At 52.5% G+C, this 26,675-nt stretch overlaps 2 protein-coding genes across 2 annotated transcripts; one reads left to right on the forward strand and one right to left on the reverse strand.

The window, feature by feature from the left end:
* Positions 1–2,131: 2,131 nt before the first annotated feature.
* Positions 2,132–7,898, reverse strand: PROX2 (prospero homeobox 2). Its single transcript, XM_076343427.1, has 5 exons — positions 7,852–7,898; positions 3,919–5,547; positions 3,258–3,365; positions 2,623–2,817; positions 2,132–2,513 (listed from the first exon to the last, which is right to left on the reverse strand). The coding sequence occupies exons 2-5, from the start codon at positions 5,482–5,484 to the stop codon at positions 2,328–2,330; spliced, it is 2,055 nt and encodes a 684-aa protein (XP_076199542.1). The 5' UTR covers positions 5,485–5,547; positions 7,852–7,898; the 3' UTR covers positions 2,132–2,327.
* Positions 7,899–9,929: 2,031 nt separating this feature from the next.
* Positions 9,930–26,333, forward strand: DLST (dihydrolipoamide S-succinyltransferase). Its single transcript, XM_076345116.1, has 15 exons — positions 9,930–10,032; positions 14,801–14,834; positions 16,184–16,232; positions 17,291–17,346; positions 17,708–17,782; positions 18,181–18,236; positions 18,941–19,052; positions 19,561–19,716; positions 20,003–20,088; positions 20,699–20,796; positions 22,664–22,794; positions 23,374–23,447; positions 24,298–24,381; positions 24,913–25,080; positions 25,531–26,333. Exons 1-15 carry the CDS (start codon positions 9,964–9,966, stop codon positions 25,663–25,665), a joined length of 1,383 nt encoding a protein of 460 aa, XP_076201231.1. The 5' UTR covers positions 9,930–9,963; the 3' UTR covers positions 25,666–26,333.
* Positions 26,334–26,675: the final 342 nt, after the last annotated feature.

Consider the following 26,675-nt stretch of genomic DNA (forward strand, 5'->3'; position numbering starts at 1 on the left):
TGTGGAGTCTCCCTCCTTGGAGATATTCAAAAGCCAGTCATGGTCCTGGGCAACTGGCTCTCGGTGGCCCTGCTTGGGCAGAGTCTTGGGCCCAATGACCTCAGAGGTCCCTTCCAACCTCAGCCACTCCATGACTCTGTGATTTGGGGCATTACCTTGCCCTCAGCCCCCCACCTGCCACTTCACTGACACCCATGAACTTGCATGTTAGCAGAGGAACCACGAAACTGCTCCCCCAGGGGCTCTGTGTAAAAGGGGTTTGTTCCAGCAGGGTGTCCAGTAAACCTGTATCTTGTGTCCCCTAATTGTTTAGCTACAGCCAAAAGAATTTACTAACACCTTCCCTGAGCCAGGCCATCATTTCCTTTTCCAGCAGTGTCAGTTTTGTCTACCCAATGCATTACTTAAGCTCTGAGGTAGTTACTGCCTGCAGGAACAGCACCGTCTTGTCCTTCATGGTGCCACCAGCAGCACTTCTCAGATGCTGTACATTTGAGTCTGGCACCCGTAAGCTTTGGGATGTGTCTCCGTCCGCCTCCAGCCCCCTCTTCCTGACCCTCCCAACAAGTTGCACTTCAGAGCAGACTGACCCCGAGGCATTGGGGTGAGGGTTTAAACGAGCATGTTGGTTGGTGGGGGCTGCTCGGCCCCACAGGGATGCCAGCAGGAGGAGTAAGCCCTTTTGCTGCAGTGTTACTCTTTTCCCAACAAAAGGCAAGAAATTCCCAGGGTAACGCTTCAGAGCAGAAGTTCTCAAATAGGTCTCTAGGGATGTAAAGGGGTAACTTAAACTATGTGTTTATTTAAAAATGGATTGAGTAAATTTGGTGTTGGGGTTGTAAAATATACAAACCTCAAGAAATTAACATACAAACAGAAGCAGGAAATCTGGCTAGCCGCACTGGCAATGGGGGGAGCCACTATAAAACTGCTCCTATTTTGGAGACCCCATCCTGCCTTGATGTTATCACGTGCTTCCTTACCCCTGCAGACGCACTGCCGGCGGATCACCCCGTGCGCTCGTCTGATGCTGGAGCTGTGATTTTCCTCTCCTGTGTCACTTGCTGTGCTCTAGTACACAGCTGGCACCTTGCGGCACATCCAACATCATCTTGACCTCCTCCCAGTCCTCTTCACCCCGAGCCTTCTGCACGGGGATATTGTTGCTCATCCACAGTTACGCATCACTACCCTCTCCCAGGACCTCCCTCCTCTTCACAGCCTTTCCCTCCCCACCGCCGCCTCTGCCAGGACGAGAGAGCCCTTAACACAAAACACTTCGCCACGCTCCATCAGGTGGAAAAGTGGCCACTGAGTCCTGGTCACAGGGAAAAGAAACCTCCTTGGGTTTACACCCCTACAGCAATGGGGCTGCAGACCTCAGGGCCCAGCTCCTCACTGGTTTGTGTTAAAACCCACAGGGACTGACAGGTCCCAAATAATATGCTCCTCTTTCACCATGGGCAGGTTGCAGAGCCAAGATGTTTGGGGCAGTTTTGCCAGCAGAAGCATGGTGTAAGGGGACACTGGTGGGTGTTTAACATGGCACTCTCCTCCCAGGTGATGAGCTGACGGGGGCTGGTTGTGGGGCTGAGTGGTGCCGGCTGTGCACCCTGCTCTCCTCCAGCATCACGGGTAACACTGCTGGTGAGCGGTCGCTCCTGGGCTGCTTCCACCAGCACATACTCACCTGCTTGGCCGCAGCGCGCAGCTGCATGGGGGGCTCTTGCCAGGGGAGGCAGGGGGGAGTGTTGTTCGTGCCAGCTAAAACAAACACTGTTTTTACATCTCCCAGACAGGGTCAACCATCCCCATGGGGTGCTTGAAATGCTGGAATTCACCAGCTGTTTTCTTTGGACACTAGCGTGTTGTATCTGGACAGAAACCGAGGCATGCTGTTGGACCAGGCACATTCACCGGTCTGCTGCGCCAAGAAAACTTTGCCCGCTGCTAGGACCTCTGCTTGCTTTATAAACAGAAAGGCTGTTTGCCCTAATCTGTGGCCCTCTGGAGAAGAGAAGGAAGGTGGCTCGCCCAGGGTCACGGGGAGAGCTGGGGCAGGGCGATTTCCCAGGCTCCAACCAGATGGCTTCATCCCCATCCCTCCGCTCTGAGGGTCTCCGGCAGGACCCCACCGGCTTTGAGCAGGGGAATAAAACACACAGCATAAAATCCCAGCACCTGAGGCAAGTGATAGACCTCACCCAAGGAGCTGTCTTACAGGCCAGAGAGAAAATACTCAGAATAATGGATGCTGTACAGAATGCCCATGAGGTGCTTAGCACATGGTGGCTGCACACAGGACCCGGGGCTGCTTTCACAGAAACTCAGCTGCGGAGCAGTTCCTGGGAGCAGCCGGCAGCTTTGAACCCTTCTGGGATGTCGCTGTCCAGTTTGGAAATGATTTTGTAAATGGGTTTCTTCCAGGAGGGGTCGGCGTCCTTGCCCACCCTGACGGCGCTGAAGAACTCCCGCAGCGTCAGGCTGGCCACCTCCAGGAACCGCCCTGGCACCTACGGCGAGACGGGCATCAGCCCATGCCACCACCAGGTCCCCAGCTCCCCCTCGCCCCGGCAAACCTCATTGCCCCCCCACCCCCACCCCCCGGCTCCCCCTCCTCACCTCGAAGTCATTCCCCTTGTTATAGTGCATGTTGAGGGCGCGGAAAAGCTCTGAGTCCCGGGAGACCCGGAGGGTGCTGGCATCCACGACGCCCTCCAGCAGGGCCTGCCGGGCAAACTTCTCCACCTGGATGTAGTAAAACTCACGGAAGTTGCTGAACCACTTGATGAGCTGGGAGGTGATGCAGCGGCTGAACTGCCGGGGGGGAGAGCCGGAGGACAGGCATTATGCCAGCTTGGAGCCTCCCGACCCATGAGCCCCCGCAAGCCCAGCCACACACCGCTGGCCTGGCCCCAAACCCAGCCCTGCCTCAGGGGTGCAAAAGCACCAGCCAGGACCGTGACGTGGGGGTGTCCGCAGTGACTCTCCCCACTGAGATTTGGATCCCAGATGCCCTGCAGTGAGGAGGCACGTTTGTGATATGCTTTAATCCCAACACCTCAACTGCACAGAGTGAAGACCTGGCAGCCCAGGTCTGCTGCAGCCCCGAGCACCCACTCCAGGGCAGCCCGTGCTGAAGTGGGTGCCATCCCCTCGCTCCTGCTATTGAGGCAGGGGGACATGAGAGCATACCCTTCCCCACGGTGCCGCACAGGAGTCCTGCCTGGCACCAGCACTGGGTGCTGCCATTTTACCTGCACATCGAGGAAGTAGGTCTTCAGCAGAGTGGAGCTGGGGTAGCGGGTGAAAAAAAACATCAGCTTGGCCTTCTTCAGGTGGCCGGGGGTCAGCGCCTCCTGCATCTGCCTCGGGGTCAAGGAAAGTCTGCACGCAGCAGCCCGACCAGCTTGGTGTGTCCCTGAGCACTGGCCCTGGCATGCACATGCCTGGTGCCCACGATAACCCCCCGCCACAGCCTGGCAGCAGAGTGGAGGGGGTCCATCCCTGCCTGGGCAGCCGCTGGCTTTTCCCTTTGGCACCCCCAGGGAAGCTGCTGCCCCTCACAGTGCTTCCCAGGCTGGTAGGAACAGGGATTTCCATGAGACACCTGTTCTTGGCATAGGATGACGGGACCACCAGGATGGCCTAAGAGCAGGCTTGGGAGCTCCTGACTTCTACCCCCAGCTACACTACGGCATCTAACCAACCCTGAGGAGCAGCAGTGCCCCTCCACGGCTTAGGACCCCTTTCCTGCACACCCCTTTTTAGGGAGCAGCAGGTACCCTGGCCCTTGGAAGACTGGCAGGGGCTGTGCCAAGCTATGGCTCCGGACAACAAAGGGAGCATGTCCAAGCCTAGGGACCTCTCTAGCTCCACCCAAGCCCAGGGGCCTCTCCAGCTGCCCCCAAAGGATATATGGGTGGAGGTGAAGGGTGCCCCATCCATTGCAGCCTGCAGCTCCCTGCAGCCATCCCTGCCAGCTGGCAGCAGCACCAGGCTCTCTGTGGCAGCAGGGCTCAGGGGCAGGGGATGCTGCTGCTGCTGTCTCATGACCGACGACCTCAGTTTGACGGTTCCCCAGTGCAAGTCAAGGGGCTCCGGAGGACCCCTCTCCGGAGCAGAAGGGCTCCCACGAGAGCTGCTGCCCCAGAAGCCGTGCTGGCCGTATCCCAGCAGCTGGCTTAGCAGCTGGCTGTCCTGGACGGGGGCGGCCGAGCCCAGTGAATAACCCATGCTGGGTACCTGAGAGGGTTTTCTGACCCCCTTTGAACTGAAGGAGCCAGCATGAGAGCCCAGGCTCTTCCCCGAAGCTCCTGACAGGGCCTCAGCCTGGGTTGAGCCCAGTGAGACCGGTGTGTTCATGGGAGATGGCTTAGCAAGTGGCTTTCTGCATTTCCCAGCAGCAAAATACTCTCTCCTGGCATCTGGCCCCGGCACCGGGAGGCTGCGGTGCTGCTGCAGGAGGTGGCTGGCTGCCTTCGGCCAGACAGTCTTCAGGACAGAGTCCACCACCCGGGACGTCACCCCGGCCAGCTCGTGCTTCAGCGCCTGTGAGAGGACCCTTGCTGCTGAGGGCAGGCCACCTGTGTCACCTCTGTCCTCGTCCTCCTCCTGCCCACACACCTCCAGGACGCTCCTCCAGAGAGGTGCTTTGTGCGGGTCGCTGGTGGCAGTGGCACTGTCCTTGTCTGGTCTGTCTCCAGGATTTCCAGGCCATGGATGCACTTTCTCGGCACCTTGCTGGGTTTGGGCAGCGTCCCCAGAGTCACAGACCTGGGAGAACTTCTCCTGAAGCCGCCTCAGCTGCTGCTCTAAAAAGCAGAGCTGCTCCTTCAGCTGCTGGCAGCCCTCGGCACGGGGGCTGCCCCCGGTGGGGGCCACTCGCCCAGCTGCCCCCGCACCCTGCTGGGGCACCCTGGGCTTCCTCTTGCTCTCCCGCGGCATCTTGCAGCCCCTCTCCCTCTCGTGCCCAAAAGCTGCCTCCAGGCTGCTGCCAAATGCCTGAGGGGTAGGTGGGATGCTCATGCCTTGGATGATGCTCTCCACCCTGGCCCGCTTGGCTTGTAGGTGCTGGTCAGAGAGCTGGTCCTGTAGGTGCTGGTCGGAGAGCTGGTCCCTGTCGACAGCACAGGGCATGGGAGGCGGGTCATGGGTCCTGGGAAAAGCCAGAGCTTGCGCTCCTTCTCCAGGAGATGCACCATGCTCACAGTCCTGAGGCAGGGCCGCTGCCTGAGAGGAAGGGAAAAGGATGGTGGGATCCAGGCTCCCGCGAACCATCCGGTAGCTGAGGAGCTGTGATATCAGGGATGCACTGGGGGAAGGCAAGAGAGAGTCGGTCTGGAAATAGGGCTCCGACTTCAGCCCCTGGCCCTGCCCTGAAGTGGCACGGTCTCTGTCCTGCTCAGAGCCAGTCCTGCCATCCATCATCTCTTCTTCCTGCCTGGACACTGGAGAGCTGACCCTCAGCTGGTTGGGGATCATTTCTAGTGACAGACTGGCAGGCTTCCCAGGTGTTTGATGTTTCAGCCTGCTAGTGGTGTGGAGCTGGAGAAAGAGCAAGAAACATCAGTGGGCAAGACCTCATACAGCACCTCTCCATGCACATGGCCAGAGATTTTTCCTCCCAGCTTTCCAGGGCATCCCTGCTCCCCTGCAAAATCTATTTCACCAGGGAATGAGCCAGGCAGAAACTTCCAGGCACTGCAAAACCCGTTAGCAGGCTGTCGGGTGTCGCATGACAGCAGCAACGCCCTGGACACTGTCACAGCTCCCACCTACCAGCCAGGCATTCATCATGCCCAGAGTACATTTCACATGATTTGAGCCCTGGATGTGCCCGGCAGCATGGAATTCCCACACCGCCAGCTGTGCCTGCACCGGAGGCATTTGGGGAAACTCCCCTCTGGGCTTGTGGACTCAGGTACAAGGGTGGTGAGCACCAGATGGAGCTCCTGGCCACACACACCTGGGCAAAGGTGGTTTTGGGTGCTTCCGGGTGCTGGCTGAGCACAGGGACGGCAGCTACATCCCTGGTGAAGGCACTCACGGCACGTAGCAGCTAGGTCAGGGCATGGCTGCTGCCTGCTTCTGCCGGCACCCAGCACCTGCCACCAGAGCCCCAAGGGCACGGTGATGGGTGGCAGCACTGGGGGGACCAGGGCGGCACAGACAGGCTGGTGGAAAGGGGTACAGCAAGGGTGAAAGTGTGATGTGACCTGCTGCAAGCAGGACACACCGGGATGTTCAGGCTAACACAGCACGGGGCTCCTAAGCGCTTGGCAAAACACTGAATAAAAAGGATGGGGGTGAGGATTACTGGGGAAAAGAAAAACTACTGAGCCAGCAGCCCCTGGCTTAAAATTGTCACGCTGACTCCAGGCAGGGATCCACCCCCTCTGCTCGTTCACTCGTTCGGACAGCTTTGCAAAAGAAGGTGCAAAAGCTTGTATCCTGGGCAATTACAGAGTAACTGTCCCTGTCGGATGCTTCTTCCTCATCCACATTAATTAGCAGTAGCTTTGCATCCCTGAAGTAGAACAGTTTATGTCTTTTCCAGACACCTTTAAAGTGTCTGAGATTCTTTTGCTATACCCAGAAACGTCTGATCATTTTCAACACCATCAGTCTCCCGTCCCCGTGACTGTCTGCTCCACAGCGAGTCCCCCAGGCTAATGAGCAGTGTAGAAAATGGGTTTCTTCTCACTGGTTTTTAGCAGGTTGCCTTTCTTCGAACAGCCCTGTATTCCAGGCAGGTATCAGGGAGAGCTCTACCTTTTACAGAGCTCTAGGCTTGACAAACCAAGTATTTTCTGGGTTGTCCGACACCACTTGTTGCTGTCCCGTGTTGTCTCCCCACCCCTCCTGACCATTAGGGTTTCATTTGCCTAACAGTCTGTCGTGGGGGCATTCAAACTGCTCAGTTTACCCATGGCCAGTGCGAGGCCGGGGTGCCGGCAGCTCTCAGCATCACCCCTTGCCCTTGTATAACAGGCTTCACCATCGCCTGCGGCCGCCTCTTAGCCTGCCAGTCGCTTCCAAAAAAGCCACACAGCAAATGCAATGCAGTCATAGATTTCATCCACCCTTAAGCCTTTCTGCATGGCATGGGCACGAGACAGTCGGTCCTGCTACCTCACTTGTTTTGTTACAGAAACACCTTCTTTTGGCACTTGGTCACAATTTCTCACCTCCTCTGCGTTCAACAGCAAGGTCAGGGAGCTTACCCGTCCCCTGTGCTGAGGCTTCCTAGACCCCGACACCCGGGGCAATACACCCTTCGTAAGCAGATGGACTCAGAGCTGGCAAGAAGCCCTCCACTTGCCCAAGGCTTCCAGCACCACCATCTTTCTGCCAGAGATTTGGAGAGTGGGAGCAGAGCCTGTGGTCCCAGGCCATGGCAGCCCGCCGTGGATGGCCTCGGCTCCCCCCTCAGCCTCCCCAGCACCGCAGGACCGGGAGGTGCTGCCCCAAGCAAACTGCTCCCGCTGATGCAGCCCTTTCCATGCTGAGTTAGCATACGCGTACTTCAGTTCCTGCTCTTACTACCAGCCTTCACCAGTACCACCTTCCAAAACACTAAAAAGCAGCCAAGGCTCCTCTTACCTGAAGAAAAAGACTGAGGAACGAAATGAAGATGCTTAGAAGAGAAGGCAAGGGTGTCCTCTCCAAAATGGGAGCCACCCCACATGGGCTCCCCAGGTGCCCCTCGGTGGGAGAGCCGTGCACGGAGCAGCCTGCCGCCCCTCCAGCACTGCAAATCCCCCCAGAGCCTTCCCCAGCTGCTGCATCCCTCTGTCTTCAGCAAGCGGTCCCCGACCTGAGCTGCTTGCACCTCTCTGCCCCACTCACCTTGGCTCCAGGGGCGCAGGGAGCGCAGTGCCCCGAGGGCAGGCATCCGGGGGCCTCGGGATGCCGCAGAGGCAGCGCCGGCGCGTCCTCCTGCTGCGCTCAGGTCCTTTAAAGAGGGAGTGGGGAGGCCGGAGGCAGCCAACCGGCTGGGAACGACTTCTGAATATGCAGATGGACGTCCAGGGGGTCAGGTCCAGCGCCGGGGTCCAGCCACCTTCCCTGCCGCTCGGCCGTCTCCCAGGCTCATAGCCCCTGGAGTCGGACAGGCAAGGGCTGGTGTCGAGCTGCTGGCTGCCCAGGTGGGCAGGGGGCCAGACGAGCAATTCCCCCTTACAATTTGGCCTGGAAACCCCATCCAGGACCCAGGATGGTGAACCGTTGGTGAGATGATGCAAATACAGCGGACTAGAGGCAAGCAGTGCCACAGGCAAGGAAGGAGCCGGCCCGGAGCTCCAGGTGCTCCCCAGCTCCCACGGAAAGCACCCAGGTATTTCCAACATCCCCTGCCATGGGGAAACAGAGGCATTTCAGCTGGCCTGCGGTGTAGGACATGGCCAGGAAATGGAACAACACAGGAAAAGCAGCAACACTGAGTCCTTTGCTTATCGCAGGGTGCTTTAGAGACACTGCCGCAGCCAGCAGAGCCGGCACTGCTCTCAGCTCAGCACGCCCCAACCCCAGCCCCAGGGGCACGCGTGGTTGTTGAGATGCTTCGTGCAGGAGCTGTGGGGTGCGTGGACAAAGCCTAGCCACGCATGCCACTCCTGGGGCTTCGTCTGCTTTGCCTCCACACGCTTACTGAACATGGCGATGTTTGGTATATTCATTTCGTAGGCAGAAGGCTGTGGTTAAAATCAGTTGACATCAGGTGGTCTTGTTCAAGGATATTAGCCCTCGAAAGACAGATCACGGAGAAATCCCTGGCAGAGAGCCTTTCTGGCTCAGCTGCCTTTTATTAAAGCAGTCAGCACATCCTCAGAGCCTATCCCCTGTTGATTTTTATTCAACCTCTTTTCTTTGAAAATGATCCCAAGGATGTTCATAGCAAATTAGGAGACTATTTTGAAGGTTGCAGTTTACCATTCATATATTATTAAGCAATGGCTAAATTAAGGACGTGTGCTCAGACTTGGCTCCTTGAGAGATGCCTGGCTGCCAGATAGCCTTTTATGACTATCCCAAGCTAATTCTCAGATTCTGCAAATAGGTTCCTTGGGTTTTCTTCCACCAGTGGTTCCCCACCTGGAAGCAGGCAGAAAACAGAAGCTAGCCGGGGGATTCTCAAACGTTTTCAACATACAGACCACACCTGAGGAACGGGGCTTACTTGTGGACTCCTTTGCCTGTTTGCCATGGTGACATGACCTCCTTGCCCATTTCTAACCATGCAACATCCCACTGGCTGACACTTGCGGCAGTATCATCCTACATGAGCCCGACCCCATGATTTGTCAAGGTGAGCAGGAAGACCACCGGTACAACTGTCCTGCAGCAATCCAGAGTTGGTCCAATGAAGAGGATCGTGGAACAGCACCCTTTGGTAATACGTAGGTCCGTTTACGTACCAGGAATCGTAGGTTACAAAACTCGCAGGTAACATAACTCGTAATGTGAAAGCCCCTGCGTCTGCTTGTGCCGGGGGCAGCACAGAGGTACCGACAACCAGGACACAAGGCATAACCGAACCGTCTGCCTGCCGCCCGGCCCTGCACGGGGCTGCGGAAGACATCTTAGGTACGGTTCAACAGCAGGCTCTTGAGGTACCACGGCCTGTCCCTGCCCCTGCCCTTGCCCTGCCCCGCAGCCCCGGCCCCAGCCTGTCCCTGCCCCACAGCCCTGTCCCCAGGCCTGTCCCTGCCCCACAGCCCCGTCCCCAGCCTGTCCTCGCCCCACAGCCCCGTCCCCAGCCTGTCGCCACCCCACACGCCTAGTCCCTGCCCCACAGCCCCGTCTCCAGGCCTGTCCCAGCCGCCCCGCCCGCGATGGTGCCGCCCCTCTGGCCCCGCTCCCCCCGTTCCGGAGAGGTTGGTCCGGCCCTGCGCACTTCCGGCTCGCGCCGGGCCTGTTTCCGGTGTCCGCCCTCCGGCTCCTCCCGCCGCCGCCGCCGCCGCGATGCTGCTGCTGTGGCGGTCCCGCTGCCTGGGCCGGGCGCTGGGCCGCTCGCTGCGCGCTCTCCGGCAGGTACTGCCCGCCGCGGGCAGCGGCCGCGGGGAGGGAGGAGGGAGGGCGGCGGTTGGGCGGGCGGGGACGGCGGCGCCAAGGGCACCGGGACGCGTCCCCCGCTTTCCCCCCCGCTCGGCGCGAGGCACCGCCGCCCGGGGGGGGGGGGGGGGGGGGGGGAGGGCAGGGAGGGGCGGCACGAGCGGCGGGGCCGCACCCCCCGGGAGGGGCCGGGGTGAGCACGGCGCTGCCCCTTCCCGGGCCCGGCGCCGCCGGTGCGTGTGCCGCTACCCCCTACCGCCCCGCCCCGGGCCGGGCCCGCGTCCCCGTCGGGCAAGGCGGCGGCGGCGGCTCGCCTGCGGCACCGGGCAGAGCTGACCGGCGGGAAGAGCTTCCGAAAACCGCAGCTCTCGGGCTCCGCCGTCCCCGCCCGTCGCTGGGCTGAAGCGTTTGGGGCGCCTCTCCGCTGGCAGCCGCGACTCGCTTCCTCCCCCCCGCCGGCCTGCGCCGGCAGAGACCCTGCCCGGCCGGGGTCGGCCCGGTGCAGAAACGGCAAATAAACTGGTGTCCACTTTCTTACTTAATTCCTGTGCGCGGTTTTCAAAGCAGTCGTTGAACCGGTGCAAGCGGCAGTAACCTGTGCTGGCGGTGGCTTGGGCTCGCAGAGCCTAGTAGCCAGAGCCCGCTGCTTAAATCGACACCGGGGCTGCTCTTGGCCAGCTGGGCCCTGTCGTTTGCTGACTTCTGGCCACATCTTGCGTTTAAATAGCAGACACGCGTAGCTTTGTGCACATACGTGTGTGTGTATGTATGCGTGCATATGCATACATATATATGCATACCTACAGGAGGAAAAAGATCACTTCTCTTCCAGATGACCAGCTGAAGTCTTAGAGGATGAGATTTGCTTGTAGCCATCGTGTGAATGTAGGCAAGCAAGTGTTGACAGCTAATTGTAATGTTGAACGTTTAACTGTGTCATGCTTCCCCATAGGGCTATCGTATGTTCAATGCTTGTCTCTGGGTGCTACAGATTTGTGTTTATAAATGTGTGTGTGTGTATAAAACTGCACTATAAACAATTTATAACTAACTATATAGTTACATTTTGTTATACATATATGTAGATATAAATTTATTATAATGCAGTTTAAAATAAGCTTATTTAAGTGGCATTTTAACAATATTTGAGCTTTGTCATCTCTCAGTGGTGCTGTGTAATTATACAGAACGGGGGAAAGCCAGATGGAGTATTCAAACCTTTTACAAAACTAGCCTGCAAATCGGGAGGTTATAGCTGAGTACTAGGAGGGGGAGATAATTTTAGTTAACCCGCATGTACTAGAAAAGTTGAGAAGTCAAGATGGTAGTAGTTTGATTTCCATTTGAGCAGGGTTATGGGAATTAAGTTTTGACGAAGGGGGTAATACAGGCTTTTTGGAGAGATAGAAAGAAATGCCAGAATTTGGCAAACCTCTGATGGGAGAAGTGAGAACAATAGACATGTACAAAATTCAGAAGTGTAGGGTTGAATGGGAAACAGCGGAGTCAGCAAGAAACAACGAGGGTAGGGAAGGGTTGGCTGGAGTTTGATGATCTCATAAAAGAGAAAAAGGTCCTGGATCCATATATCAGGTAGAAATTGTGAATGTGCATCAGTAGCCTGCATCTGAGCATGTAAGACTCGGGGGGGGGGGGGGGGCAGCTGTTGAAGGATGACCTGAAAAAGTCCAGAGGAGAGCTAGTCTGAAAAAGGATGGTTTGATCAGGAGCTGCGTTCAGTGCTCTGAGAATCAAGTCGTCCTATTTATCTGGGGAAGAGCTTGTAAAGAACTTTCTCTTCCCTGTTTGATCCTCCCCACACACTGGAGGAGTTCTTAGCCTGTCGTCTTAGTAACGGTATCCTTTACCACTCAGCATTGTTATCTCCATCCCATCTTAGCATCTGCCCTGCCATGCTATATATAATTGTGTTAAATCCATGAAAGATGTGCAGTGGGGTTTTTGTGTGTAGCAGTGGTTTGCACTCATCCTCGTTGTCCAAGCGGCAGCTTCTTTGCTTTGAAGAGGCCGGGGGCTGGAGAACGGATTGCTGCTTTGCCTGTCGTCAGAGCTGCCCAACACTGGACTTCTGTTTTGCCTCTGTTGAAATTAATTGTACCCACCTGTTCAGTCAGTGTCCTTACCTGAACTGGTCCCTGTTCCCACTGTTGGAGAAGAAATCTGTAGGTATACAGGCTGTCACTCTAGCTGATTTATTCCATAATTTATTTCAGTGTGTAGTGACCTACTGGAAGGTGACGGCTCCTTGAAAGGTGTGGCCTGGGATGCGGTCACTTTGACACAGTAACAGTTATAAAAACAATTCTGAGAAGTCATGTGAAACGTGGGGGAAAAATTAATCACTTGGTACGTGAGTCACTAGCTAATTAGACCAAGACTTATTTCTCCAAGTGAAGGCTGTCTTTTTAAAGTGACCCAAAGTGCTAATGCCAGCTAGCAAAACCTAAATGTTTCCATTGTCACTGAAGAAGCTCCAAGATCAGGCAGAGGGCAGATTTAGCCAGGGGATACCAGGAGCACGTGCAATCACAGTGATTCCTTCAGGGAAAAAGGGAACAGGAAACAGCCCAGTCAGGCATTTCCCGGAGCTGCACATGCATCTCCGAGGTACTGTAGTTAAGAGATGAACACGCAGCAGTTCTGCAGAACACGAGACAGAGGAATCTCAGTACCTTTTATTAGTGACTTGCTCCTCACATTAGAGCTCTTTCCCTCATTTCTTAACCTAAAAGACAGAAGGGTAGGGTGATACCAATTTTTTCCTTAATTTTGCAGCAGTTGTGGAACACAGACTTGGCACCTCTCATGGAAGAGAGCTGCAGATGTGTTTTCTCACAACGATTTATTTTAGGACAGGCCTTGTAAACTTTTTTTTTTAACCTTACAGTAAACTGGTCCTGAGGAAATAAAGTTGGCTGTTTCTGCTTCAGTCTGAGGCTGTTCCTCTTTCTTGACAAGTTATTGCCTGGGATGCTAGGAATACCTTTAACCACTTTTTTTATAAAGCACCCAGGAAAACATTAATGGGCAGAGGGGAGCTCAGGTCACTTGATATTTTATTTGTGATTGACTTCATATTATCTGGAACACTACAGAAAGTGGGAAGAATTTGATCAATACAGGAACTAAAATATGTGCTGAGGATTGTGGTGCTTTAGACGCTTGACCAAGCGGAGTTAAGTTGAAGTTTGTCTTACTGATCTCAGCTTAGGGCTGGCTCTACACAGACCAGATCTGAGTTAGCAGGGGGCCAGTGCTGCACCAAGATTAAGCGTTGTAGTGTTCACGATGACTCTGCAAAGTCTGCACAGTGCTCCCTGCTTTCCCTTCCCCAGCCAGACCTGGGGCAGGGGCTCCAGCGGGCCCTGCCGGAAGCCGGTTTTGCAGGACTGTTGGTCCAGGATCATTGGTCCCTGCAGTGGACCGGCAAGCAGGGTAGCTGCATGGCACTGTGATGGAGCTCCTGAGCTCTGCCAGGCCCAGGCTGGCTTAGCAGCAAGTCAGCCTGGCTGCCTGCATCCTCGGCACAGCTAATCATAACCCTGTTGAACTGCCCATCGATCATTGAGTTGACCGTGTGTTAATATCCGAGAAGCCAAATCCATCAGTAAGTTTGGGTAATTAAACTGCCAAGGGGTCGATTCCAGGCCTGTTAGTAGTTTTGATGATATGAAGTGTTCACTGAATGTGTTTTTGCATGCTACAGCACTCAGTCCTGCAGACGGTGTGACAAGCTTCAGTATCTCTTTGGTTCTTGATCTTTATGTTGTCTTACCACACACAGCTCCACAAATTATTTTGATACTTAAGATCAGTTATATCCCATCCTGCTTGCTCTGGTGAAGCTGAAATCAGGGCTTGTACGCAAACTTCCCTTCAGACACTGAAGATGTGAATGAAATCTAATTTTTACCTCTTACCTTAGCTGCTGGATAAGGGTGCTTTGAGATGTTGAGTAGCTGTTGTTCCAAACTAGTCAACTGCATTTTAGTCATGGTTACTGTGATATTTTCCTATAGCTTTTAAAGAGTTCTTAGGTTCTCCAGATCTGCAGGTTCGATGCTAGAGAAATGTATAATAACAATAGGGAAAGTAGCTGGAATATCTTGAAATGTCTTTTACTTTTGAGGAATGTTATGCTGAGCTAGGAGTGCAGTCAATGATTACATGGGGTATGAAGTGAAACATCACCAGAAGGTGGAATTTCTGGCTCACTGAAGGCAGCAGAAGTTTTGCCATCGAGGGAAATTCTGGCCTTCTGGAGTTCAAAGGCTCCATAGCCTTAAAACAAACAAACAAACAAAAAAACCTCAGAAGCTTCATTCATGACTGTAGGAGTGAACATCATGGGATGTTTTTTCATCATATCCCAGTAGCTACCCTTGACCTTCTCATTCATAGCAATGAGTCTTCAGAAATCTTCCTCTTAAAGAGGAAAGTGTGCGTGAGAAGGTCAAAACAGATGGAGCCACAACTGAAAACCATGTGCATCAGGTGTAACATCACTTCACAGGAAAGCATCCTGGAAGGAGGCAAAGCGAAGAGAAGGGTGTAGATGCTCTCACCATCTCCCGCTCTTGCACACTATGGGAAAGTAGCATGCCTGCAGTCTGGAGCATGTGAATGGTGGGTCCTGTCTCTGATCCAGGTCTCGTGGGAAAACCAAAGTCCTTCTAGGGTGGGGCCATCTTTTTGCAATACTGATAGTTCCTCTTCTCTCTGACAGGGGAACTGTACTCTGGCAAGATGCTCTCTGTCTGGTGAGTCTTACGCTTTTATTTCATTTCAAACTACCTAGACAGAACAGAGCTGATGATGGAAATTGGTAATAGGTTTGATTGGGGTTTATTTCTGTCAGTCATGTAATGAAGAAACAGTTGGTGAAATGAGCTGTGTTTCCATGTGAGTGCCTCCCTTGCCTAATGTACATGCTGCCCAATCCATTCGGCTCTGGTGAAGATTTCACAGCAGCAGCACAGTGTATTTCAAGCGTTACACTGCTTGAAACACATGCTGTTGCAGAGCCTAGCTCTCTAATAAACTCCTTTGAAAATGATGGGTGAATGTTAAGTGACACGTCAAATCTAGTATGCCTGTGAACTCCTCTTCGGTGCTTAAACTGGATTTTCCCAGAGCTCTTGTTTTTTCTAGCTGTACCGTGTTTATATAGCATTACATCACTCACTTCTGATTCCACTTTGAGAAACCAGTTAAATCTGCTTACCTTTTCCGGTTTCTAGAGTTCCAATATCAGCTCTTTAGCAGGGGATGGTGTCAAAATTGTATCGCTTTTTTTAAAAATCAAGTGGGGAAGTGGTTCTTCCTTCTGGCATTGTGTAATTGAGATAATTATGTTCTCCAATTGCTATGCAGACTCTCTTTAAGATCAGTCTGGAAAACTGCCCAGTGCCCTGAAAGAGACAAAGGACAGGAGTTCAGTTCATAATAAAAATTGCAGTGTCAGGGCATGTGAGCAGTGTGGGAAGGGGACAGTGGGGTATGTGAAACTGATGAGCTATGCAAGTACCTCCCTGCTGTGCGTTTTGGAAAAGAAGTGTTCTTGGGACAGGGGGTGGACAGAGAAGAGGGATGATGGTGGCTTGCTACTCTGCCCTACACCCTGTTTTCATTCTTTTTTTCCTCCTTACCTGTCCATGAGACTGTGAGGCTTCCTGGGGGTGCCTCTTGGGGAACTGATGTCTTGCTCCTATTAGGAGCCCCTTTGTATTGGTGAGGATAACTCAGCAGCAACTGAGGTTTTAGCAGTCTTGGAGGTGTCCCTCATAGCTGTTTCCTGGTTTTGTTCTGACTGGGGTAGCTGATGCTTTGTTTGCCCTTTTCAAAGTTATCCTTATTAGCTTTGAGGTCAAGATATAACTGTTTTTCCCATCTCTGTAAATTTAGATGAAGACAAGACCACTGTTCTTGGCAAGCTCTGGGCAGGTTTGATGGCACTGAGGTGCCTCTATATGGCTGTATTCCCCACTTAGTCCCAAGCTTCTTTCAGGGTGGACGGTGGTGTCCTCTTCACTCTTTTACTTGACGGGGACACCTGAGGGCCGGACAGCTGGATAATGTTCCTGTGGGGTAACACCATTCTCATTCACAGGTGTGGCTGGGAGCCAGGGACTGGCTTACACCAACAGCAGGAAGCTTGTGTAAGTATCCCCAGGAAAGCTGTGATGTGGAGAGGCTGGGGCTGTTCTACCCCTGATAAGATTTGGGGGCTGGGAGACAGAATATGTTGACGGTCATAAAATCCCTGTGTGCATCATAGGAGCGTGGAGCTAGCCTTAACAAAATCTAGGTTTTGCACGTCAGGAACTGTGGCATGCTTAAAGAAAATAAGCTTTGTTTGGAACCAGATACAGAGGCAGGGAAGGGACAGGAATGAAGAGACTGGTGATAAATGGATCTCTACCCTTTGATTATCTGACTAGAAGTCTTGTTGGCTCTATGGTGGCCTCCTGGTTGGATTTCTGTCAGGAGAAGTGGGGTAGTTCAGGGAGCTGTTGTTCATATGGCAAGGTTTGCATTGCTGAGGTAGTCTTGTAAAAAGGTGTTTGGGGAAATAACCTTAAGAGCGCATCCATAAAAGCCTGAAATGCTGGTCTGTTTGCACCAAGTCGCCTGTGTTAGAGGAAATGCTAAAGCACATTTGCTTCAGGTTTCCAAATGTGGTGTCAGTAGGTATAAAAAACATCCTTTGGAACGCTTGGGATTGCCAGGTCTCTGTGGAGGGACATGGTGGAGAGAAATAGCTGTCTCTTGGATGCGTTGCCATAGGCAATTTATGGTGCTTTCTCTTTTTTTTGGAGCAACCTAGCAACTTCTGTAGAGATGACAGTCCTGATCCGTAGGTAAAAAATGGTTGCTGCAGTAGTCTTGGGTGTAGGGTGGGCTGGCTAGGTCAGCCTTTTATCAGTATTTAAACCACAGGGCTTCTGTTGGGCTGTCTCCCTAAATTAAAATTCCATAAATGTCAGTTCTCATTGGGTTTCTGAGAGCACTAGTGATGGTAAGCTGTAATGTTTCCTTTCTTAGTGGGATTGCTGCAGCTTGAACAGTAAGTAGGAGTCCCTTGGAACAAATACATCAGAACAGCTGAGCAGCCTTTCAGATCAGTTAAGCAAATGTAAATTCTGTACTTGAGCTTGGTGACGGCAGCCTACAGAGGAACGTACTTCTGTGTTCATATCTTTCTCTGTTTCTGCAGAGTAAATAGCTCCAGTGTCTTCACTGTCCGTTACTTCAGAACCACTGCAGTACGTAGTAAGTAAAAAGTCAGGAGTCAGTGGGATGGCTCTTGTGCTACCTGTTGCTGTTCTGACAACAGCTGAAGCTACCTCTTCCATCTTGGTCTAGGCCCACTGCTGTCCCCCCTTGATGGATGGCTGAGGGTTTATGTCCCAGGGCTCTAGAGATTTTGTCTGGCTTTCCTGTCACAATGTGACTTTCAGTCAGATGGGAATTTCTCTTGTGTTTAAATGTTAATCAGTGTTGAAGCAGGAAGGCGGCTAACATTTGATGTCTGTTGACCTACCGCCTCTAGTAGAGTGCTGCTGACAAGAATGAAGCAATGCCATAACTTTTGAGCTCTGAATGCGTTCAAGTCTGTCTGTCTCTCTCACAGGGGATGACGTGGTTACGGTGAACACACCAGCCTTTGCAGAGTCAGTCACAGAAGGAGATGTCAGGTGGGAGAAAGGTAAGCAGTTGCCTCTTCCCTGAAATTCTCAGTACCGTTGCCGCTGCACTGGACAGCTTGGGGATGGATCGTAGTTCACTGGCTGACAGCCTGCTCTGTGCCTTTGAGTCTGTGACAAATGAGGCAGTTAATTGCAGTTCTTCTGAGGGGTAAGGATTGCAGGTACTGCCTCAGCACCTCTCTGTCATGGGTGATGTTGGGTGAAGAAGGGTGATGTCTAAAATGGAATCAGACTCTGACTGTGCAGTGGATTGATTGTTTGAGCTAGACTTTTCTTTAGAAGTTGTGGAGAACTGGGGTGAGAAAATTCTGGGTTAGTGGGGGAGACTGCTGTGGGTTAAGAGGGGAGGCCAGAGCACACCTCCCTCCTCACAGTGGTCTTCATATCTGTCATTCAGCTGTTGGAGACACAGTCGCGGAAGATGAAGTGGTGTGTGAGATTGAAACAGACAAGGTAGGAGTTTTCTGGACCAAAACTAGTTCTGTAGCGGGTACCCTGTATGGCTCCTCTCCAGCTAAGAGCTCCTAGAGCCTGCAGGCCCTGCCTGTCTTTCCTGTTCCCTTCATGGAGAAACACTTTTCTCATCTAGTATGGAAACTGGCTGTGCCTTAAGTGAGAATTCTTTGATAACTCTTCCTTCCTCATACATTTGATTAAGCATCAGTGGTGCTGATGTTTGTTGGAGCTGCAATTCCACTCCTCCTTCCAATTTCAGTGCTCTAAGGTTTGAAACCTGTTTGTCTTTAAACAGAGGAGAAATCTGCAGAGCCATAGGATGTCTTCAGATTGTTTTAAATTTAGCCTTTAAGTTTACTCACTCCTTAAAGGACTCTTAAGCTTTGAAGTTCTTGCTAAAACTACCTACCAAGTTCTGCTTCTGGTGTTGCTGTCAGGAAGATGCTGGTAGCGGGTCAATTCTTGATTGTACCCTGGAGCAGGAAGATCAGGCAATACGTTATACTGCCAGCATCTCCTAAAACTTCTAAGTATTGGCACAAAATCCAGGTGGAGGGTGTGAAAACTGGTGCAAATGGTATGAGACACAGCCGCTGTCTGTGCCAAATTACAATGTGTGTTTGTGCATATTGGCATCTTCTCTTGGGCACTTGTTCTCCATCCAATGTTTGGGGGAATTTCACATATTTTCCTTTTTGCAGACATCAGTGCAAGTTCCAGCCCCAGCAGCTGGTGTGATTGAAGCCCTTCTGGTACCTGATGGTGGCAAAGTGGAAGGGGGGACACCTCTGTTCAAACTCAGGAAAACTGGAGGTAAGTCAGCCATGTATAACTTGTACAGGCCTTCCTGTTTCCACTGATCTTTTTCTGAAGATGGAAGCAAGGCATTTGAAGGGATCCCGAGAGAGGTTAAACGTTTCCTCCGTCTGCCTCTGTAGCTGGAAGAAAATACTCCTATTCTGTTGTCCATTAGAAAAGCATAATTTTAGTCCTTCTGAGGGGGGAACTTTCCTTTTGCTCCCTCTGGAGGAGACTGCAGCTCTAACCTAAAATTAGTTGAGACTTCCCCTGATATAACTCCCTTCTCCCGCCCTCTTCTCTTTAGCATCCAGTCTCCTGCACAGTGAGGAGATCTAGGGTGTTGATGAGTAAAACACTTTCACCATGGGATCCTTTTGTGGTGGCTCCTATCAGTTCAGTAGTGCTGAGAACATAAAGGCACTCTGCCAGAGGGTTAACTTTTATCAGGTTGGTTGGACTTGGAGATCCCTGACAGTGGAAGCTAACGTTGCCCTTACCATGGTTCTTCCTTGTCTTTCAGCTGCTCCTGCCAAGGCCAAACCAGCAGCAGCCCCTCCTCCTCCTGCAGCCCCTGAACCTGTAGCTGCGGCTGCTCCTCCCCCTGCTGCAGCACCAATTCCCACTACAATGCCACCAGTGCCACCTGTGTCAACTCAGCCCATCGACAGCAAACCAGGTGAGACAACAGCCGTTTTTTCCTATTTTCAAGCCTCTCTTCCTTGGGGAGAGTGTGTAAGGTAAGACAGCAAACAGTCCAGCGTTTATGGTGAAGGCCTCCCTGCGTTATTGCCCTGCATGCTCCAGACTGGAGAGCTCAGCTATGCCTGGTACCTGCACAGCCCAATTCAAGGCTGCTTCCGTGCTGTGTTGCTTGAGCAAGGAGCTCAAACAGGCTTTCTACCTCAGGGCGTTTTGATCAAGCCCTGGCTTCCCTTTTTGACTGATGTGTTCTTTACCCTCAGTGTCTGCGGTGAAGCCGGCTGCAGCCCCAGCGGCAGCCCCTCCTGGGGAGGCAGTGCCCAGCAAAGGTGCCAGATCAGAGCATAGGGTAAGCTGTGGGAATAGGGGCCTTGCCAGCACTTCTGTTGCTGGGTGACAACTTGTTCTGGCATAAGCCTTGAGCTTTCTGGATGTGTCCATATCTACCTGTTCACACCCAGCTCAGTGGGGCTGTGACAGATGGGGAAATACTCTACATGAGGGCACCGCTTAGGGGTGGGGTGGAAGAAGAGCCAGGTCCAATCTGACACGGGTCTTTTCTAGGCAAAAGTTTTGTCCTGAACTCTCCTGACTGAGTACAGAAGGCTCAGTGTGATCTGCTTGGTCTATCCACAAGCCCTCAGCAAAGGACTGAGGCTGCTGCACCTGCCTTGTGCGTTCTTAAGAGAACATGGTTGAGCAGCCTGCTTTTTTAGCAGTCTTGCTCTTCTCACATTAGCCTCATGCTGGAAACTGTGTGTTGAGCTGGGCAGCTCCATAGTGAAATCAACTCATCAGCTGGTCATGCTCCTCAGGGAGACCTGGGGTGAAAACCTTGGCCCTAGGCATCCATTACCAGTCAACCAGATGGCAAGAAGAAGGGCCTTTTGAGTTTCTTCTGTGTTTTGCACCTTGAATTAACTTGAGGCAGCTTCTGCTTCTGTCTTTTTAATTTTCAGGTGAAAATGAATAGGATGCGTCAGCGTATTGCTCAACGGCTGAAAGAGGCTCAGAATACTTGTGCCATGCTGACCACTTTCAATGAGATCGATATGAGGTGAGGAGCTGACTTCTTTTTCCCTTTACAAGTAGAAATAGATGCAGGCAGTCATCTTTAAATTAGCAGCCAAGACCTTGCTGATTCTCTTTGGAGAGATTGGCAACACGTCTTTTGGGACCTTTTTCTTAGGTGTGTAGCACCGTCTGCGCAGCTTCATCAGGGCTGTGTTGGTGTTGTGGTGTGAGGGGTACATAGCTTCCTAACGGCCTGTCATTCCTTGGGAGTCATCTGCTGCTTGTAAAAGGGGCAACCTGGTTCCTCATTCTGTGCGGTTCTTGGTTGAGGACTGGTAGATGTTGAGCAGAAGAGCAGGACTGACTAGTGTCACTTGTATAGTGGCTATTAGGGGACACCAAGATGGAGCATCTGCTTTCTGCCACCCCACCAGGTTACTGCTGTTGGAGGTGGGCATATTTAGCTTCCTGTGAGATGGTTCCCCAGGGCTCATCAGCCTTTCAGGTGATCAGTACATAGATCTGAGGCCCTTGCTGTCGGATGGTGCAGCTTTCCAGAGACGGACTAGCATCCTTCTCCATCCCCTCTGGGCAGGTGGGGGTCTCCTGACTCAAGTGCTTGCATGGACTGAGCACACTAATGGCTTTGGAGGGTGGGCAGCTTATGTTACAGTGCATTAAGGGGAAATTGTGCCCAAATCAAATTGCGTTGTGAAATCCTATTCTGCTCCTTAAGACAAAACATGTAAATATTTGGGTCTCAGAACAATAAGGTTGGCAAAATAGTCTTGATTGGAGGGGAAGTGCTGCAGCTTTATCTCCTCTCAGAGGCTCATTGAGGTGTCGCTTTACGCTGCCCTCGGGCTCTTATTGCATCTGGTAATCTGGTTTGGATTGATTGCTGTGAGGTTGACTCCTGAGGGCCCGTGCTGGGGCCTCCTGCTTCCCGCGGGGGGTCAGTGTCTGAAGGGAGGAAGCAATAATGAGCCAGTTTCATAGCAAACCTCGTCCTCATTGCTGCAGTCCTTGTGTCTTGGGAGGCACTAATGTCTTTGGGTGGTAATCCTAGCCCTAAACAAGGTTAGGTGCAGGAAAACAAACACTCTAAACCGTGGAGACCCCTGCCCCTTGCTGAAACTGTCTCTTCAAAGAGCCAAGGTCTCCGGGGGGAGGAGGGATGGGCTCTGCAATTCCACAGCATCTGGTATTAGCCTGGAATAGGCAGAGCTTGTAGCCACAGCTTGGTTGACTTTTTGTAAATGGCCTCTGTTCTGATATATAGAAGCAGTGGGGAAACATAATGAGTCTGGTTGAGGGCTGTGGGAGGGCTGGCACCCACTATCATAGCGCCTGGGAAGATTTCTTTCATATTCACTCAACTCCTAAAGCCAAAGAGTTGGATACGGAGGCATCGTCGTGCTGGCTGGCGCTGGACTTGCACAAGGGTTGAAGTCTTTTGCCTTGATCACCATGTGCATCTTTTCTGCTCTTGGCATTTCCTGGTTTTCACCCTTCCAGGGCTGGTCCAGCCACACCTTGCTATCTGCAGTGCCTCACTGGTATTGGCAGTGGTGTCTCCAGAGAATCGGTGGCAACATCAGGCCTAAGCAGGAAATATGCCATGCCCCATCTTGCTTTTGTGCTTGGCAGTCTGGGCCAAGCAGATTAACCCTGTCCTGTTGAGTTTGTGGTCCAAGATCAGTTCCTGTTAGATCCTTTGGCGGGGTCCTTAGAGCCACCCTCAGCCCATTTCACCTGTGACATTTGAAGGATTTTTCAGCAGACTGGGGGTTTGCCGGTTGGTGGTGCAGGTTTGCAGTCCTTGGGGCTGGCACTGAAATCTATTACTGAGTGAGGGAACAGTGTTTTCTTGGACTCCATGCTGACCAGCATTATCATGTGTTTTGCAGCAACATCCGGGAGATGAGAGCTGTACACAAGGATCCCTTCCTGAAAAAGCACAACCTGAAGCTAGGTTTCATGTCAGCTTTTGTGAAAGCTGCAGCTTTTGCTCTGCAAGACCAGCCTGTTGTGAATGCAGGTGAGTGGTGACCCTTGCTGGTGAGTTGCACGTCTCGCCAGTGAACGTGGCAGAGTGGGAGAAAGCAGGTGGCCGTCCATGTCAGGGCTAATAGCTTGGGCAAGCAAGTCAAATATGCAGAAAAAGGGGGGGACAGTCCTATGTACTGCAGCTGATTTTGCTAATGCCACTTCTGTAGGTAGAGGACAGCTTGCCAAGAGGGGCTCTATTAGGAAGGGGTTGCCAGGAGTGGGGCTGGAGCCATGCGTACGCATCCCGCAGAGGGAAGAGCCTGCTGGTTGGTGTAGAGGTAGCTGCTGTAGGTGCGATGCAGTTCCTGGGAGGGTGTCAGAGGTGCTTGCTCAAATGCAGAAGAGGAAAATAACCAAGGGGATGTCTGAGGGGGACTGACCTATCTGGACTGTGTTTCCTTTCTGTCTATCCTGACGCTTTTACCATAGGTGCAGTGAGGGCTCATTCTTCTCTGGAGTTATGTTTAAGCTAGAGATGAGCAAGTTGTTATGATTTTGTGGCTACTTCTGGCCTCTTGAGCCCTTCATCTTGGGTACTGCATGTGTAACAGCTTTTTTCTCCTTCTAGTGATTGATGACACGACCAAAGAGATTGTGTACAGGGACTATGTGGACATCAGTGTCGCTGTCGCAACTCCCCGGGTAGGTACCTTGGATGCTTTGGCCATGGTTCCTGCAGCCTCGGGTCTGGGATGATCATATACTTTGAGCCAACTCAGCTTTGAGCTCCTCTGCAGCAGAAACTTACTGATGAGACCAATCTTCTTGAGACATCTGATACATGCTGAGATGGGTTTTGGGAGAAGATGGAACACCAAGAATATTCTGCCACTGTACCAGGAGATGTAGTAACAAGGTCAATATAGATCTTGGTGGTTAATGAGTAGGGCTGAGTTAGGGAAACCCTTTTTTTCATGGACTCATGAGGATATGGCGTAGACAGTAAAAGCTTTGCATGTCCTATCCTTTGGCTAATCTTGCTGTGCTGTCCCACCATTTCTGTAAATCACATTGCTGCTTCAAAGAGATGTTCCTGTCCAGGGAGAGTATGGGATGGAGATACAGATGTTGAATGAGTTGGTTCTGTTTTGAGGCAGAGATTTGGCCAGGACTGAAGTTCTGTCACTGCTCCCAAAGTCCAGGGGAGGTCCAGCACGAAGGGACTCTGCTCTTCTCACCTAGAAAGAGGTGGCAGCTGAACTCTGCCCAGTGCCTCACCTGCTTTTATGGATGTGGAGCTGGATCCAGACAGGCTTGGTTGATTTTATGAGATGGGCTTACAAAGGCAAAGAAAATGTCTCATTTACAGTGTTGGCCCTTGGTGTGTGTCCTGCCAGGTTTCCCAGCAGGCTGCCAGGGTGTGAGGCAGCTCTGCCAACCACCTGCTGAGGAGGAGGCAGGAACTCTGCCGGGCTGAGGCCAAGCTCCTGCCTGATAAGTTATCTGTGTCGCTGCGGTGAATTTGCTGATCATGCATTTTGCTTCTCCCTAGGGTCTTGTGGTCCCTGTCGTTAGGAATGTAGAAAACATGAATTTTGCTGACATAGAGCGTGCTATCTACGAGTTGGGGGAGAAGGTAAGGAAAGTTGGAGGTTTTTCTGAAAAGGGTTGGGAGGAATGGGAAGAATTGGGGGTGCTGGATAGGCATGAATTGATTCAGTCCCTCTGTGTCATCATCTCTGACCTCTAACACACTGAGTTGTGCTGTGGGGAGTGATCCAGTTACAGCTGTGCCGCACAGGACAGACCTATCTATGCATTGCCCTTCCAGAAGACCGCAAACTATGCATTAGTGACATGGTGTGTCTTCACCTTTGTCTTTAGAGGCGAAGGCTGAACTGCCTTGGGATAGAAGTCCCTGTGTCAGTCTCCTGCAAAAGCCGGAGTTGGAAGTGAAAGCGAGAGAATCCTTCCCCAAAGCCAGTAAATGTTCAGATCTAAAGGCAGGATGCATTTTCAAGTAATTAGTGCTGGTTTTCAGCTGAACAGATCAATAAGTGAAGCTCTTGCCATCAGCATTTATTCCTGGAGAGTGTGAACATCCAAACCCTTGTCCTTTACCTTCTGTGATCTGTGTGGCTTTCTAAGACCTTACTTTTTCTTTTAGGCACGGAAAAACGAACTGGCCATTGAAGACATGGATGGCGGCACTTTCACAATCAGCAATGGAGGGGTTTTTGGGTCACTCTTTGGGACACCTATCATTAACCCACCCCAGTCTGCCATCTTAGGCATGCATGCCATCTTCGACAGGCCTGTGGCTGTGGGAGGCAAGGTAGGTGGAGCTGCACAGGAGGTTTCAGTGAACAGAGGAGAGGGCTCAGTGGGATGAGGACCATAGCCCATATGCTTTTCCTAGGGGGTTGGTGTCAATTTCTAAAAGGCTTTACTATGAAGGAGGAGCAGAGACTAATGGATGTAGGGCAGCTTTGCTGGCACTGGTACTTGCCTGAGGTGTGCAGGAGGCCTTGTCCTATCTGTGAGGGGGAGAACTGGATAATCTGCTTAGGTGTGGGGAGGAGGAGGAGGCTGTAGCCTTTGTGATGGAGAACAGCTCCAGAAAGGTACCTAGTCTTGTGTGGTGTGGACTCAACCTGGGTGGTGGTCAGTGCCTGGGTTGAGTGAGTGTGGGTGGGTAATCCTGCCAGGCAGGACGCATCCAGGAGGGCATCATGCAGGCAGTAAGGCTGAGCTCACTAATGCCTGTCTTATTCCTCCCCTTCAGATCGAGGTGCGGCCCATGATGTATGTGGCGCTGACATACGATCACCGGCTGATTGACGGCAGAGAGGCAGTGACTTTCCTGCGCAAGATCAAGGCAGCGGTGGAGGATCCCCGCGTGCTGCTGCTCGACCTGTAGAGCAGCCACACCCCCACACAACCCACCCAGGGCAGGGCTGCAGCACCAGCAGGGGCGATGCAGGGCATTCAGGAACTGGCAGGGGTCATTCCAGTCTCCCTCCCTCCAGCTGTGATGGGAGCTGTCCTGGAGGGAATTGTGGGGATAACTCCTACCTCCTTTCCTGTTCTGTTTAACGAAAGTTCAGTTTCTCGCGAGGATTGCTATGCAGTGGGCCAACCACTGAATGGCACTCCCTTTCCAGAGCCATCTGTTTGGCATCCTCTCCCTCACAGCACCAAACTCTCACCTCCAGCTTGTCCTATACCAGTGGAAACTGCTTGCTGCTGCTGTGCTAGGGTACCCTTCCCTGCCGCTCCAAGGCGGGTTCAGCTTTATTTCCTAGCACTGAGGTTCCTGGGAGAGAGAGGAGAGGAAAGGCTACTGTTCTGTCCCTGTTTTGTTTGAACATATTTCACACTCATCTGCCTTGCAAGAGCAGTCTGGAGACCCCCAGGCTGCTTGCAGCAGAGGTTTTCATCGGAGCAGGGCTTGAGGTAGGTGTCATGCCTCTGGCAATGCCCTAGTTACACTCCCTCCACAGACAGGAACACAGCAGTGGCAGCTCCCCTGCTTTCCCTTGGAAATCGTTTGTCTCTCTCAAGCCTGGTCACTGTGGTGTGAATGTTCATGTCTGGGTGGGCAGAGCCCGTGACCTCTGTGGAGGTAGCACTGTTCCTGGGGGCACAACCCTTTCACCATTACATGCCCGACACGGGGGTAAGAACCAGCCCCCAGCAGCTGTCCTTGAATCACAGCTCACTGACCGTGGATCCGGCTGCTGGCTTCCTGCCTGCGAGGGCTTGGCCTGCTTCCAGCAAAGAGACAGCTGGGGTGGGCCAGGTCTTTAAGTGTAATGTATATGCCAGCCCAAGGCTGCTGGTTTTGGGGGGAGGGGGGCAGTCCTTAATCTGATAGCGCACACATGTATTGGGGAGTGAGGGGGTTGCTAGTGCCTGCAGAGTCTATTA

This window comes from Aptenodytes patagonicus, chromosome 7 (genome assembly GCF_965638725.1).
Source record: "Aptenodytes patagonicus chromosome 7, bAptPat1.pri.cur, whole genome shotgun sequence".
NCBI classification, from domain to species: domain Eukaryota; kingdom Metazoa; phylum Chordata; class Aves; order Sphenisciformes; family Spheniscidae; genus Aptenodytes; species Aptenodytes patagonicus.